This window comes from Sinohyriopsis cumingii, chromosome 2 (assembly GCF_028554795.1).
Source record: "Sinohyriopsis cumingii isolate HCF-2022 chromosome 2, ASM2855479v2, whole genome shotgun sequence".
In the NCBI taxonomy this organism is placed as follows: Eukaryota; Metazoa; Mollusca; class Bivalvia; order Unionida; family Unionidae; genus Sinohyriopsis; species Sinohyriopsis cumingii.
Window position 1 is genome coordinate 69,216,830 of NC_142962.1, and position 16,331 is coordinate 69,233,160.

Here is a 16,331-nt window from a genome sequence, read left to right on the forward strand (position 1 = left end):
CATCATCATTGTCACATTGAAGTGGCATAATTAAATACACAGGAAGAAGAATCTCCATCTTAACCATGGAAGTACTTGTGTGCTCTAATGTTGATATAATTCCTGAGCACATCTTTGAAGGAAGTTTTACTGCTTCTTCACTTGGCTCATATTTGACTGGAATAATTGCACAATAATTTGTAAATCACCATGGCATTAATTAATTCAAACTCAGGTTCTTGCAGTAGCCTCAGTAACAGTACTTTGTGTCAAATGGCAATGATATTCTTGTTCATCATCAACTACCTGTGCTATTTCAGCCTGCTTGCGTCTTGTGTATTAATCTTTATATAATACTGTGCTGCTATTTCATGAAGGTGCCTTTCAGTCAACCAAGGCTCTTCTGGTGAAAGTCTTAACAGTACAAGTATGTTAGCTTTTTAATAACAGTTGGTATTTGTAATCAAAGCTCTCATGCAAATTGCCTTAATTGAAGCACAGCTGGTATTTTTATATATAAGGAAATGATTGTCTAATTGAGACATTTTGTGTTGTTTTTACTTTAGCTGGGTCAGAAACTGCAGTCACTTCAATCCTGTCTATTATTTCATTGACTACTGTGTCTGTTGCCTCAACAGCATCATCAGGTCAGTGTTTCCTTTTACCTTCATTTGCGCTTCAGAGACCCCCAAATTTGGTATTTGACCCCCAGTTTTGGTACCAAAGTTTGTTTTTACTCAGTCTTGCACCCCTAGTGGATACACTGCAGGTGTTTCTATAACCATAGTTTCAGGGTTTGTTCACCTATGTGTCCGATAATACTTGCAAGTGTATCTGCATGGCCGGCAAAGTTGATAAAAGAATTTTACTCTGATGCCACATTTAAGACATGGTTGAGTGCCATGACCATCTCTTTGCAATAGCAAATGGTATTTACAGTATTCATAGTCACATCTTCAGTGGCATGGTTCATGTTTTCCTGGGGCCCCAAGTGGCTGAGTAGTCTAAAGTTCTCACCATTCCGGATCACTGCCATCTCACCTCTCTTTGTGTGGGTTAGCGTCTAAGGCTCAGCTAACATGGGTATGTGAGAAAGCTTGCCATTAGCTTCTCGTGAGTCGGTGGGTTTTCCAGGGTTCTTCCTCCACCAGTTATACTGTCCACCATGTATAGCCTATCTTGTGCTGCAAAATGGCATTTAACCCCACCACAACAACAAATTATATTTTCCTAATGCCAATGAACCTTTTATATATACATGAGAAGTTTATTTAATAGTACTTCATTTATGGTAATCTGAAATACTGTACAAGGGTCTTATAAATAAACAGGCATGCAGTGTGAATAATCAGGAACAAACAAGTAAATAAACTTGGGTAATATGTGCCTTAAATCAATGTTGGTCCAGATGAACTCAAATCATCTGTCAGTAAGTACTGCTGTAACCTGCATACTGCCATTAACACTGTCAAATCCAATAATTTTAAACATTTAGGATTGTTTTTATGTTTCAGCTATCATTTTTACTTCCCTGGACATGGAAAGGGGTTCATAAATCTGGCCCAGTGGGATGCCATTATATTATTACTGAAGGTATATTTCTAAATGAGGTTTTCACTGTGACATAACTGTCCTCCTCCCCAAGTGTCAACAATCTAAAGTTTCTCCTTCAAATACATTCCCCAATCACATTAACGTTAGGGATATAAGCCTGCTAACTCACGAATCCAGCCCTACAAACCTAGTCAAGAACATAGTTGCTACATGTTCAAGTTTAGATCTGGCCTCATTGGCAATTTTCCAACTTGTGGAGAAATCCAGCAATCATCATGCTTGGGAGACAATGGCTAGTATTGCTAGAGTCATCATCCTGGGAGCTCACCATTCCATGGACAATGCACTGACTGCTTTGGCTGATTTAGACCTGATATGACATGATGCGTGTCTGCGGACCACATCATTCAAGCCTCATCATGTCCTAGCTTTTTGGATGACCCTGTTTGGGTCACCATTACTCTTTGGAGGAAAAATTAAAGAAGTTCAGTGGTAGGCAGATCAAGAACTGACCCTCCAACTCACTGCTCAAACCACACTGGCGTTTCGAAACAATCAGCCCCCACCACTGGGGATGGATGATAAGCAGACTAGGTTAAAATTATATTTTCAGTCTAATGTGCAATATAGATCCCAGTCCAATGCCAGGAAACAACATTCTAACCATGCAAGGAGGCAACCATACTGAGGTAACAAGAAACCAATTTTCTCTGCCTTCAAGCCTCCCAACTCTAGACAATGATGTGAAAAACCACAATCACTTGGATTTTATTCCAAGCTGTTTCTTATTCAGAAGGTGACCTGGCAAGTTAAGGCCAATCATCAACCTGAGTCACCTCAACCAATAAATTTCACCACCAAAATTCAAGATGGAGATCGCAAGATCAATCTGTCTCTCCATCCAATGGGACAAGCATATAATCATTCTTGATCTGACTGATGCATATTTTCATGTCCCTATCCACCCTGTGCCACGTAAATTTTTCGTCTTGTTTACCGCAACATGGCTTATCAGTTCAAAGTCCTACCCTTGGGCCTCAATAAAAGCTCTTGGGTGTTTACCAGGGTTACAGATTAAGTGGTCACCCTGTTCTGATCAACTTCATCTAAAACAACAACAGCAGCATACCTGGGCGACATCATCCAGAAACATATTGTAAGTTCTATTCTACTCCAAGGCTGAAAAGATCTTCCCTCACTTTTAGATCACCTAGGTTTTCTAGTGAACCATGTCCGATCTCCAGCCATTTCAGATTTTTTGTAAATCTGATTATGAAGTTTATCACCAACCTATATCTGGTACAGCTTCTTCATGTTTGTGTAATCAGAATTGTCAAACTAATCAGAATCATTGAACTCTTCGGCTCCATTTCCAACAGGACTTGGATTTTAGTGAGAGAGTTTTTGCAACTCCTTGGATTATTCATTGTGGTGGCAGACTTGATCAGCTGCCTTGTAATGTGTCCATTACAAATGATGCTGCTACCACAATAGTGCCCCTTTTCAAGTCCCCTCAATCAAAGAGCCATGCCCAAGATTTGATCATTCCTTTGTCAGCGGTGCAACCCAGGTTGGCTTACCATGGGGATCCCACTGGAGAAGCCCCAAGTGGAAATAATGGTATGTACAGATGCCAGTATGTACACTTATGGTGCCCAACTGTTGCCGGACCTTACTACCATCAGTGGCATATATGAGCCTAGTGAGTGGCCTCTCCATATCAGCCTTTTAGAAATGAAGGTTGTCATTAACACCTTTCATTTCTGGAACAATCAACTCTTAGGCAAAACAGTCCTCATTTTGTCCAATAACTCTGTGGTGGTGACCTACTTCCTCAAACAGGGGAGCACCAAATTACCTGATCTGTGTGTCCTGATTTGGCAGTTTCCACGTTGGTGCGAAAACCTCCACATCATTGTACAAATCAGATACATTCCAGGCAGACTCGATGTCATGGCCAACACTTTATCCAGGAATGGTCATTCCATGTGGCCGACACTATCCAGGAAATTTCATTCAGACGGGATGGTCTCTCTATCACTCAGTCTTTATTCAGATCTGCACATTTTGGAGGTGTCCAATGATCAATCTTTTTGTGACAAGGTGGCATCACAAGTTGCCCACCTTTATCTTTCCAGTTCCAGACCCAGTAGATTGGGTTGTGGATGTTCTGTCAATCAGTTAGGTGGGTTTGTGGGCATTTACCCACCCTCCCACTGTCTTGGTAACAAACATAATCCAGACATTATGGGATCAGTAAGGCAAGATGATTCTGATTCTGGGACAAATCCTTTTACCTAAAGCTACAATCAGGCAATACATGTTTCCTGATAGCTTTAGCTTGAGCAGGTTGCATGCCCTTTCCATCATCCTGAGCCACCTTCAGTTCTGATTGGATGGTTCAGTGGCCCTCTTGACACAACTGGGCTTTGTAGCCAAAAAGATGTTACCATTGGCAATCAAAGTTTCACTTGCTCTCTTCCATAGACAGGTTGACAGCAATGGTCCTACAAGATCCTGTTCATGCACTCAGGCACTTTTTGAAATTCAGAGATAAGTTGTGTCACATGCAAGCATCTCTTTTCCTCTGATGAAAGCTGGGAAACAGGATATCACCCTGCAAGCAATTGTTTTGTGGCTGAAATGTGTTATACACTCTGTGTTCTTGGAGGTCTCACAAGATAGAGTAGCCTCATGAGAATTAACGCTGATGAGATTAGAGCAATCACTGTGAGCCTCAAGTTCGAACGTAATGTTTCGATCTTAGATGTAGTAAAAGCTATTGGCTGTCATGCAGAGTCAACCTTGAGTTTTTATCTCGGAGATTTAACTTCACAGAGGCAAACCTACAATCTATTTGGTCTGGTGGAGGCAGCCCAAATGATCACCAGACCCACTTAAAACAATCAACACAGCTTATTGACTAAAATGGATTTGCCAGTGAAAATTTTGGAGGTCAGAAGATTTCAATAATTATCTCCTTAACAACAGTTAGGGGTCACAGATCAAGTGTTCCTAGGCTGTGTTACTTATGTGATTAGGAGAATGGGTTATCATTTGCATTTAGGAGAATGGGTTATCATTCACATGGAGAATCCAGCCATCATTCTTTAGAATGATACCTGATGTAGAAGTCAGATGCTCAGTATTCCTTCCTCCTATTACCTATTCTCCTAATGGTAATGTGATTGGGTAGTGTATTTGAAGGAGAAAGAAAATTTGTAAGTAAATTGTGTTTCTCCAAGAATATTTACTCAATCACATTACTTATAAACCCTCCCAACCACCCCCACCCCCTATGCGAGCATCCTCGTTAGTATTTCACTCAGCTAAAAATCTAGCTACACCTGGACCTGGCAGTAGCAATGGGAGGTAATGTACAAGAGTTTTTTTGGTCTACATGAGATAGAAAAAGAAGATTTTCATCTTTTAGTTGAACTGGATTTGCATGGTAGCAGGTTGAATCACCTAACATTAATGTGAATGGTTAAATATTCTCAATATGTTCCAGTTATGTATTTCAAAAAAGTATACAGTATCTTATGAGCATATTTGACAAATATGTTTTATGCATTTAAGTGAAACGTCAAGTTAATAGTTTCTATAATGTAAGAAGCACTCGATTAAGGAAGTTCTTAGGCAACTTATGCATCTAAGTTTTCAAGTAATGATCTTTTATGCGTAACATATATATATATATATATATATATATATATATATATATATATATACTTCTTTTTGAGTTCTAGATACAGCCCTAATTCTCACCTCAGAAAAATCCAGAAAGGAAATTTGTTTACAGTTTGATGCAAATATCCATTAAGATGACACTCATCCTGATCCTCTTATTGACACAATAATTATTTACATCAGAATTATTTATTCCTTTCTTAACATCTGTAGTGGAATCTTTTGTTGTTGTTGTGTTTGGGTTTGAGAAGATTTATTTATAAGTAAATTATTCATTGGAATTACAAAGTCTCAATTAATCCTTTTCAGATGAAATCACAATAATATTAGAATTATTGTGAATTAACTCAAGAACATTTTGGATTACATCATTGTCAAAACATTAGGAATGTTAGCACATCAAACTATTCCAGACTATTTGCACATCAGCACATTCTAAACTGAAATTCAGAGCACCACTGGAATTAATTTGAAAACACTGCTTGTGGACATGTTGTAAAATGCTTATGAATACTTAGGATTTAATTCACAGTAATGAAAGTTCCTTATTTTCACTTTCTAGTTAAAGGGAAATAGATTAAGTTTTAAATTTCACTAAACCTTTTTGATTTTCACTCTTGTCTGCAAACTAAATGTTTAAGACCATAACCATAATTGTTATGGTATTTGTTTATAATGAAGTTTTAAAACAGTAAAGATCACTGATTGGATTGTGCTTGTGAATCAACATCATTTGAAATTACAGCCATGCTGCCAATTGTAATGTTACACATGAAGTTTTCATTGTCAACCAACATGTGGAGTCAGTATAAATTACAACAGTTTGAATGCAACCCAGATGAACCCCTACCTTGCTAAATGAAGACTATATGGTCCAGATGTTCAAATGAAAGTATGTCTCAAAGAATGCGTGTCTCATACTTGTAAATGACACTGACCTTACATCATCAGACTCAGTTTCATTTTCATGTATATCCACATTGAGCTTCGACATTTCCTCAATTATTATGAAAAATATTTTCTATGAGTGTGAGTCACATTGGCAATATCCTAATCAGGTATATATAACATGGTAACTGACAAGGCCATTGAGCACACTATGCAAGTTAATGAAAGAACTTATATTGAAATTAAGAGTCTGGTGAAAAGACATGCATGCATACCCTCCAAATATAAGCAAAGTAAGAACTCTCTCAATTTTGAATGACATTTCCATGGCTTATTACATACATCTCCATACATGGTCCTGTGTGATGGTAAGCATACATTGCCTTGGAATAAAATAATTTTAGGTCTCTCAAATAGAGATAATAATTTATGTAGTTTTTACAATGGCAAATTTCAGTTGTCTGACTCTTTGTATAAGGGCAAAAAATTTACCAATTCACTTTGAAATAATCAATGCCAAGACAATACATTCCTTTATTAAGTCTAGTTTCTTTTTGAGAATTTAATTGCGTTAAAAAGACAGAATTTAATACATCCTTATACAAGTGGTATATAATACAGGATGCTAACATTAAGTCTGTATGCAGATATTGATTGATCTGCTTGGGGCTACACTCATGTCTAAAAAATGGCCACGTGATGACTGATGCAAATCATGTATGTACTTGCACTTGTTGTAGATATGAATAGTGGTCGTATATATACTTATGTGTTGTGCATTGTATATACACTTGACACATCGATGGGCAATCTCATATACAAGAGTAGCAAAGTAATAGTGGTTTTTCTTGATTACTGATCAAGGTTTAATGTTTCTACCCTACAAAACATTTCCTCCTGCAGGGGGTAACTTTCATGCATGAGCATCTACATGTGATACAAGAAAAAAATCATTGGGGGTAGAAGGCTTTAATCAAGATCAGTAATCCCACCCCAAAAAATGTAATTATCATACTATTATCTAACAGAGTTCTTGACCCAAGTTTGTCATTACATTTTTTTTCCCTTATTCGCATCATACTTCATGCATGTGCATGTGATACAACAAAGCCATGGATAGGGGCAAAAAGCTTTAACCTTGATCAGAAAACAACATTAACCAAGCCATTATCATATATTTAACAGAGTTATTGCCCTTGTTAACTGTCATTGAATTTTTCTCTTCATTTTGATTGTATTTGCAGATACATCTGTGAAAAGAAATTCGTGTTTTTTGATGGATTTGAAGAACCGTTTACCAAATAAATTTCAATGAGAGCTTTGCACCTAACTACTCTTTAGCTCAGTGGTTCACGAGGGCGTTCTGGATGGGTCGTCAAGATTATTTATTTTAGTGTGGCAAAACTTATCAAAATATGGAAACTAGTCCGAATTTCCTCTGACCCTTGCCACCCCATTTTTGATATTTTGACATAAATGTCCAAATATCAAAAATAGGGTGGCAAGGGTAAGAGGAAACTCGGACTATCTGGAAACCTGGTCGTAAGGCTCATACCCCCCCCCCCCATTTATTTGGGTCTATCCCCAAACAGGTTGGGAACCACTGCTTTTGCTAATATGCCGCCGTTATTACAAATTAACAAACTGTTGTTGTTGTACTCATTGTGTCTTTATTTAACTTTTGTTGTTGATGATGATCGTCACGACGACGATCGTGATGCCACATCAGCCTCTGGTGTAGACCAAGTTGTTTTCGCCCCCCCCCCCCATTTTTTTAAAAAACCCTACCAGTAATGTCGGAAACAAAGGTGGATGACAATATGTTGCTCAAACACTGAATAATATCAAAACCCTGAAATCAAAAGACTATCTTTTTTTAAAATAACAAAATGGTTGGTTTATACATAAATGACTGTGCAATTCATTGCTTTCTGAAATCTTTCATTTTCATTTCCGCCTTCATTATACAAAGAAATGCAATGATACATAAATTTAAATCTCGCTAAAATCGATCGTTTTTGTAGGTTAAAAGGAATGCTTGTAACGTCTCTGAAAACGACCCGTATGTCCAACAACTCTTTTCTTAATATATACGAGGCGCTTAAGTATTATCTTATGGTTAAATTACAAGCATTTTAAAGTCTATGATCAGATTTGATGGCGCAATTGTGAGGAAAACTCGAAAATACGATACTTTTAAAGTCTAATGTTACCAAAATGACCGAAACTGGGGAAACACTTATCGATTGTCACTGTCATCTTGCAGACAAGGATTTTATAGACGTATTGAAGCAGTTTATTTTATTTTATCACCACAAATCTAGCTGATAGATCAGCTTTTAATTGTCTGTAAATTAGTATTACTACAGTCGGCCTCTGCCACACCAACTTTTGTAGCTCGACGCTAGGCAGTTTATCATGTTTACCTTGTTTCTGGATCATGCCTTCTAGACCTACTTAAAGTTTTTATGAAATAAAGGGCTTGATTCAAAAACAAAGTGATCACTATCAAACGTTAAACAGCTGTGCATTTATCATTTTAGCAGTGATCTGAAGGGTTGCTGGTTATAAACGGCACACTATCAAACGTTAAGTAGCTTCTTATTTATCACTTTAGCGGTGATCTCATGGGTGTTTGGTTACAAACGGCACATTATCGGCTATATCGTGCCAAAAAATTGGGAGGTAAGTGCATTTCCCACGAATACAGAGAGGCAGACGACCAGAGCTAGCTGACCTTCAGACTATATTTGAATTTTGAGATACCATTTGGAATTAAGTGATTTTATATGTATTTAGAGACAATTAACCGATTTGCACACATGGATATAATTTGCTGAGCTGAGGGAACTATAATTAATGTTTAGGCCAAAGCACATGGCAGTTGATGGTACTATCAAAGCTGAGCAATGGATATGGAATTCTCTAATATAAAATATGACTGTGAACTAATAGCTATATTTTAATGGCTAAAAATCTTGTATGTTCAGATGTTAGAATTTTTTATTGTTTCAGAATTGAAAAATACCCGTTATTTCGAAGGAAGTTGGCAGATGGGAAGTTAAAGATTAATGTATTATGTATCTCTCTCTTGGTAGTCTCTTGAGGTGAGCAGGACAAGCTGTGCGATCTCATCAATGGCGTATATGCATGTGGCTTCGGAGTCCAAATTCCAATGCACACAGGCAGTTGCAGGTGGGGCATGGGACACCGGTGATTGGGGGTGGCTGGGATACAGCTCTGTGATGTCTCTCACAAGCTTCAGCAAGATGCTGGCAGCGGTCAACCTTGAGGATAGAACAGGCTTTTCTGGTCAAGACTCACTAGTGGCTTTTGTCTGAGGCAGCGAGCTTGAGCTGGTGGGGTTGAAGGTCTGTCCATTTGATGTGTGTCTTGAGATTGTCTTTGTATCTCTTGCGAGGGCTGCATTGGTTTTAGTTGCCCTTGGCTAGCTCACCAAAGAACAGCTGCATTGTCTGATACGCCTTTGGATAGACATTCCACATTTTACAGGACAAGACAGACAGGACAACTACATTATACATTTTCATCTTTGTTGACAGGCATATGTCCTGGTGCTGCAAGACCTTGGTTCGGAGTTGTCCGAGTGGTTGACTGGCTTTTTGGATCCTCGCAGTGATCTCTTGTCCAGGTAGCCATCACTGGAGATTATGCTGCCAAGGTATTTGAAACTGTCCACATTCATTAGCTGCGTGTTGCCAATGGTGATGCAGGGTTGTGAAGGGACAGTGTTTGGGGCAGGCTAGAAGAGGACTTCTGTCTTTCCAAAGCTGAATTTGAGTTCAAATAGGTTGGAGGCTTCAGAGAACCTGTTCACGATTGCCTGTAGGTGAGCCTGTGCATGGGCCATGAGAGCACAGTCATCTACAAAAATTGCTATAGTGACAAGTCTTTCTAGGATCTTGGTTTTTTCAGCTAGGCAATGTAGATCAAACACTGATCCATCCAGGTGATATCTAATATAGATACCAAGGTCAAGGTCATGGATGACATGTAGCAGTACTTGTGTGAAGAAGAGGTTGAAGATAACAGGAGCCAGTACACAGCCCTGTTTGACACCATCAGATATGGGGTTCACCGTCTGAGAGAATTTCTCCATGTCATCATGGAAGAGTGGGATGAGGTTGGTAAACTTCTGAGGACACCCAAGCTTCTTGAGTACTATCCACAGTGCGTCTCTGTTGACTGTATTGAAAGCTTTTGTCAGGTCCATGATGATGCCATACAGATTCATGTTCTGCTCAAGGCACTTCTCTTGGACTTGTCTCACTGCGAAGATCATGTCAACAGTGCTGTAGTCTGGGTGAAAACCACACTGAGACTTATGGAGGTTATCTTCTGACACTACCACAGTAAGCCTGTTGAGAATGATGCAAGCAAGTATTTGCCAGCTATGGAGAACAAGGAGATGCCTCTTTAGTTAACTGCAGTTCGCACATGTGCCTTTATTCTTACAGAGAGTCACAATTGATGCGTCGCGTAGGTCATCTGGCATCTCCTTTTCCCTCCAGATGCTGATTAGCACATCGTGGAATGCCTCCAGAGTCTGTTCACTGAGAGCCTTGTACACCACCACTGAGATACTATTTTCCAGGTGCCCTGCCACAGTTTATTTGTTTAATGGCCATCCTGAACTCCTCTTACATTGGTGGAACATCCAGTTGGTCGTGCATTGGCTATTGGGGTATTTAGTCAAGAACAGATTGGCTGACCGATGAGGGCAGGTTTAGGAGCTAAAGTGTTCTTTCAGTCTGTCCCTAATGTCATCCTTGTCCTATATTAGGGCACTTCCATCTGCAGCAAACAAGGAGGCAGAGCCAGAGTTTGAAGGGCTGAAGATTGACTTGATGCAGCTGTAGAACTCATTGGAGTTGTTAGTGTTGGCATAGCGTTGCACTTCATCCGCTTTTCTTTCACAGCAAAGGTCATGCGTCTTGCAGATTTCTCTCTGTGCCTCATCTTGATAGGATTTGAAGCGGTCTTTTTGGGGGATGGAGTTTGTGTCACTCTGCCAGTCCATGAATGCTTTGTTCTTTCTGGCAAGCAGATCGTCAATGGCACCATTGTTCTCATCTAACAAGTCTTCATGGGTTTGCTTCTTGAGGCCCAGAGTTGCCATTGCTGTTTCTCTTATCATGTCCCTGAGCTTGTTCCATTTCTTGGAGGCATTTCCACATATAGGTCCATTGGTGGACAGCTTGTCATCTAGGCTCTTCTGCAAATTGAGCTGGGTGGAAGGCTGCTGGAGTTTGACAATGTTGAATGCTGTGCGCACAAGCTTAGGACACCTTGGATGATGTGGGGCATTGCACAGTTTTAGGGTAGTTCGGACACATGTGGTCTGTCCAGCATTCAGCTCCGCGCATGGCCTTGGTGATGAGGACATCGTGGGCGTCACACTGGTGGACTATTACAGAGTCGATTAAGTGCCAATGGCGAGATCTGGGGTGCATCCAGGTGTTCTTGTGTTTGTTCGCCATTCTGAACATTGAGTTTGTGATTAGGAAGTCAAATTCTGTGCATTTGCTGAGTAGGAGCAGGCTGTTTTTGTTCATCTTGCTGACACTGTGCTTTCAAAGCACACCTTTCCATCGACCATAATCACAGCCAACACAGGCGTCTGCTGGAACTGAGCTAAATACAGAGCTGCGGTCCGTACAGAACTGCTCAACGGTTTCCACTGGACACAAGAGGGATGGGGCATAGGTGCTGATGATTGTTGCGTGGTTTTTGTGGCTGATAGATAGTTTCATTTTCATTAGCCTCTCATTGATACCAACAGGCAGGTCTGGAAGCTGCCTCAGAAGACTTGATTTAATGGCCTGGCCGACTAAAGTGGATTCTGTCCTGGTTTTGAGCTTTTCCTTTCCAGAAGAAGGTGTAGCCGCTTGCTAGCTCAGAAAACCCTCCTCTGCGAACCTGGTTTCACTCAAGGCTGCAATATCAATATTGTAGCTTGAAAGCAACTAGGGCTGTTCTCCTGTGAGGTCTTGCTACGCTGTCTTTGTATTATGTATAGTTTATCTATAAAAACCTATCTTTTCATATTCTCATGCATGTGTTACATATAATAACAGTACTTCATAAAGTCCTATCCATTTATCTCGACTACCTCAGTCCCAAGGTAATATTGTTGGCAAAAGTGCATAAGTGGGAGAATTTATCAAATTACTCATTGATCCACATAGAAGTGAAAATTACCTGATGCCATTGACCAAGTCTGATTTACACTTTAAGAAAATAAACAATGGAAATTTTGATTAAATGAAGACAAAACCAGTGTTGTTGTTGTAGGGTTTAACGCCATTTTCAGCACATGATAGGCTATACATGGCGGCCAGTATTAATGGTGGAGGAAGAACCCGGAAAATCGCCGGAAAGAACTACCGACCCTCAAGAAGCTACTGGCAAGCTTTCTCATACCCACATAGGCCGAATCCGAGACTCGAACCTACGCAGACAGGTGAGATGGCAGTGATCCGTAACAGAGAGTGCTTTAGACCACTCGGCAACTCTGGGCCCCCAAAACCAGTGTGAAATACACTTGTATATTGTCAACTTACATGTTTATTACCTTTGTTTAATAAAATCAATATTGCATTAAGTATGTGTATATGAACCATGCATGAATTTGAGCAAAGGTCTCATGGTAGAAAATTCATTTATCGGTCACATCCTTTTTGTCAGTTTTCATTTGATCTATATCCCATTTTCAACCAACTCATGTGGCTAAACATGATAGATTCATCATTGCCCATAGCATGTAGCTCTGTAGTTATTTACATGCTAATTAAATTGGTCTGACTGAGTCAAGAGAAGTTATATTACTGATGCTACCAAGTGAATGATGCTATTCATAGAGAAATGAAAACCTGTCACAAGTTTTGAATCCTCTCAAAAAGCAATTATAATGTTAATGACAAACAATTGCAAGATGTATAATGGAATCTCTTTCTGGACGTATTAGCTAAGCTCATCATAAGAATAAACAAAGCTGTTTTCTTCCTTAGGGAAAGGAAACTTTCATGGCACATTAAACATGTTCCAATTACCGATGACTTGGAAAATGCAGCAATAGATCAGATTCCATTGCTTTTATTCAAGTTTGGTGATTTCAATCGATGAAGTGTGCATTGTTGTTGTTGTTGTGGGGTTTAACGCCATTTTTCAGCACATGATAGGTTATGTATGGCGGCCAGTAATAATAGTGGAGGAAGAACCCGGAAAAACCCTGGGAAGAACCACCGACCCACGAGAAGCTACTGGCAAGCTTTCTCACATACCAACATTGGCCGAATCCTAGACTCCAACCCACGCAGACAGAGGTGAGATGGCAGTGATCCGTAACGGAGAGCGCTTTAGGCCACTCGGGGCCCCTGTGCATTGTTTTTATTGAAGATTGTAGCCAACTTCTTTGATATTAAGGGGGGATGTGTAATTGAAGTTGTTCCCAACATTAAAGCACACCAGCAATATCAAATAATTGTAGAACAAAGTTGGAACTGGCAGCTTGTGGACATTAACAATTAGAAAACAAAGGAATGTTCAAGTTGGAACCCAATTGCAGGGCTTCTGTCAACAAATACATTTTTTAAATCTCATTGTCAGCATAAGCATGTAGTGATGTATGACATGTTTTGTATTACAAATAATAATATTTAAAAAAATCAGTTGCATAAAGCATGCAGTATTTAAACACTATTATTTTCCTTAACAAAATAAAATAAATTACCATCTGTACTCGCTTGTAGGTCAAGTCCAACTGCAAACTTCACAGACCCAGATCTGATGTTGCATAATACTACTGCAGATCTGGATCTGAGCAGTTTGTTAAGAATAATCAGAAGAACAAATGATGTAGACCTTGTTTTGCAGGTGCATTATGCTGTGGCAGATCAATATCTTTTTTGTTTGCAGTTTGGTTCGACTTATAAGTGAGTAAATACAGTGAATGCAAAAATTATTTGGGATACAACATGTTTTCACTCACAGCCATTTTATTTCTGGTTTACACATGCAGTAATGTTGGTCCTTGACATGATAGCATATTCTGGTGTCATGATTTATATGTTGAGAATGGCACTACAATGTACACTAGTACCAAGAATAGTCCTGTTGAATGCAGCCTAAGATTATGAGTCCTACATTTTATTATCTGACCAACATTAGCACAGGGATCACTTTAATGGATCACACTATGAGGTGATATGGTACTGTAAAAGGCTCTCTATGAAGACGTGAGTAAGGAATTTAATTAACAAATGAGCCCTCAAATCAGATTGAATAATTCACAAAAATTTAATCAGTTTTAAGAGATTGAAAAGTGATTGTGTCTGTGTGTGTATATATCAAACAGGAAGTATGTACTTTTAATTTGTTAACTGATATTGTACCATTTGAGTATGTACCAGAATTGTGGATGCCATTTATCATTATAGAGTGGTAGAGGAACCTATATTAATGTTTTAAAAAATAATCCAAAAATGCACAAAACGTAATACATTTTTTGGAGATATGAATTAATATTTGTAAATATAAAGGAGCAGTTTCTTCCACTGTATCTTTTTCAGGATATTGATCAAGTTGTTGCTGATGCCAAAGAGGTAAATAATAAAGTTTATTCCCAGATATATTACTGAATACACATTATCATCATGGAATCACTGTACAGCGTGACCCTGCTATAACACGGTAGTTGGGAGCCATAGAACCCAACCGTGTTATAAGCAACCAGGTTAGTTAGCTGAAGAAGAAGATGCATGTACCCAGAAAACTTTGTGGGGGTGGGGTAAGGTAATAAATGCAGCTGCAAAAGTACTTGCTTGATTGGCACAGTTACCATCTTAAAATCAAAGTTTATTAAATGAGAATATGCCTGTAGTGAAAATAGAAGGCATACATAATATTTTACTTTATTGAGTATATATATATGTGTATACTGTTTATATATACATGTCTAATGTATGGGCCTTTTCAATAAGTTACTTATTTTCCTTAGATGGGGGCACTGTTATCACTTAATCAACTTCTGGGGGCTATGTTTATCGATTTTGATTACTCGCTACAATTAGCTAATTAAACGATGACGCTTTGGAAAGGTGTAAAATCCCAGAACTTAAATCTTACCTGAGACAGCATGGGCAGAATGTTAGTGGGAGAAAAGAATTAGTCAAGCGAGCAAAGGGGATTAAAGCATTGGGCCTACAAGAAATAAATTGTTTTATTAAACAATCAGCAGGGACACAATTCAAGGAAAACCGAGAAACTGGTCACTCCTGGTGAGAAAATGCCATCGCTGTCATCATTGAATAATTGGACGAAAGATCTGTGTAACATTCCTAATTTTACAGACAATGACATTTACAATTAATTAGTTTTGACAATGAAGGCAAAGTGACAGTTGAAGAGTGAAGTGTTTTTTCAAGACCGGCACGTCCACAATGTTGAATTTATCAGTGTTTTGGAGGAATGTTCATATTGTTACGTGAGATGTCAAGTGATACTGTCACTATCAAACAGTGATAAGAAGGATTTTACTGTATGGGTCAGTCTGTCCAAAGTCACTGGAAATGTAAATTCAGCAGATTGCAGTTGTTCAGCTGGGTAACTATTTCATTTTGATATATTTTGTCTTGTGATACTTGCTTTATGAACAGTTAATGTCAATCCCAGATGCCACACAAATATTTTTGTTAAAGAAAAAAGGACGTACATTTTCCTATCTTCTCAAATTGGCTTAAAATATAAATCTGCATATCCTGTACTTTTTGGTTGAATTATTTAAATATCCAAGTTCCAGATTTAAAAAAATACCCAAATACATGTATATTGTTAAAAGAATTCTAAAATGTGCATCATACTTCATTAATTATACTTAAAAAATAAATTGGAATAATAGAAAAAATATAAGGCTGTGCATTTACAACATACTCCCACCCTACCCTACCCCTAGTTTAATTTAATCACTTATTACAATATATATTTAATTATACATATATATAACAGTGAGGGACCTTATACACTAGTTCTTTTTCCTGACATTGCTTTTTGCAGTCTGGGTGAAGCCTGCAATCATATCGGGGCAGTGTTATATGCACTGGTGGATATATCTGAAAAGAACAAAGATGGAACTACTGCTTTGACTTCTGCCAAATCAAAATGGAATAATTCCAGGAAATGACATCTTAGTCCTAGGAAAT

The 16,331-nt window shown here is 38.7% G+C and overlaps 1 protein-coding gene across 1 annotated transcript in view; it reads left to right on the plus strand.

Annotated features, from left to right (window-relative positions):
* The first annotated feature begins 8,238 nt into the window (after positions 1 to 8,238).
* The window catches only part of LOC149805110 (deoxyribonuclease TATDN3-like), a 46,063-nt gene continuing 37,970 nt past the window's right edge, over positions 8,239 to 16,331 (plus strand). The window contains exons 1-2 of the mRNA XM_089947453.1: positions 8,239 to 8,394; positions 14,703 to 14,735. Of these exons, the coding sequence (XP_089803579.1) occupies positions 8,329 to 8,394; positions 14,703 to 14,735 (99 nt within the window). The 5' untranslated portion in view covers positions 8,239 to 8,328. The remainder of the gene's footprint in view (positions 8,395 to 14,702; positions 14,736 to 16,331) is intronic.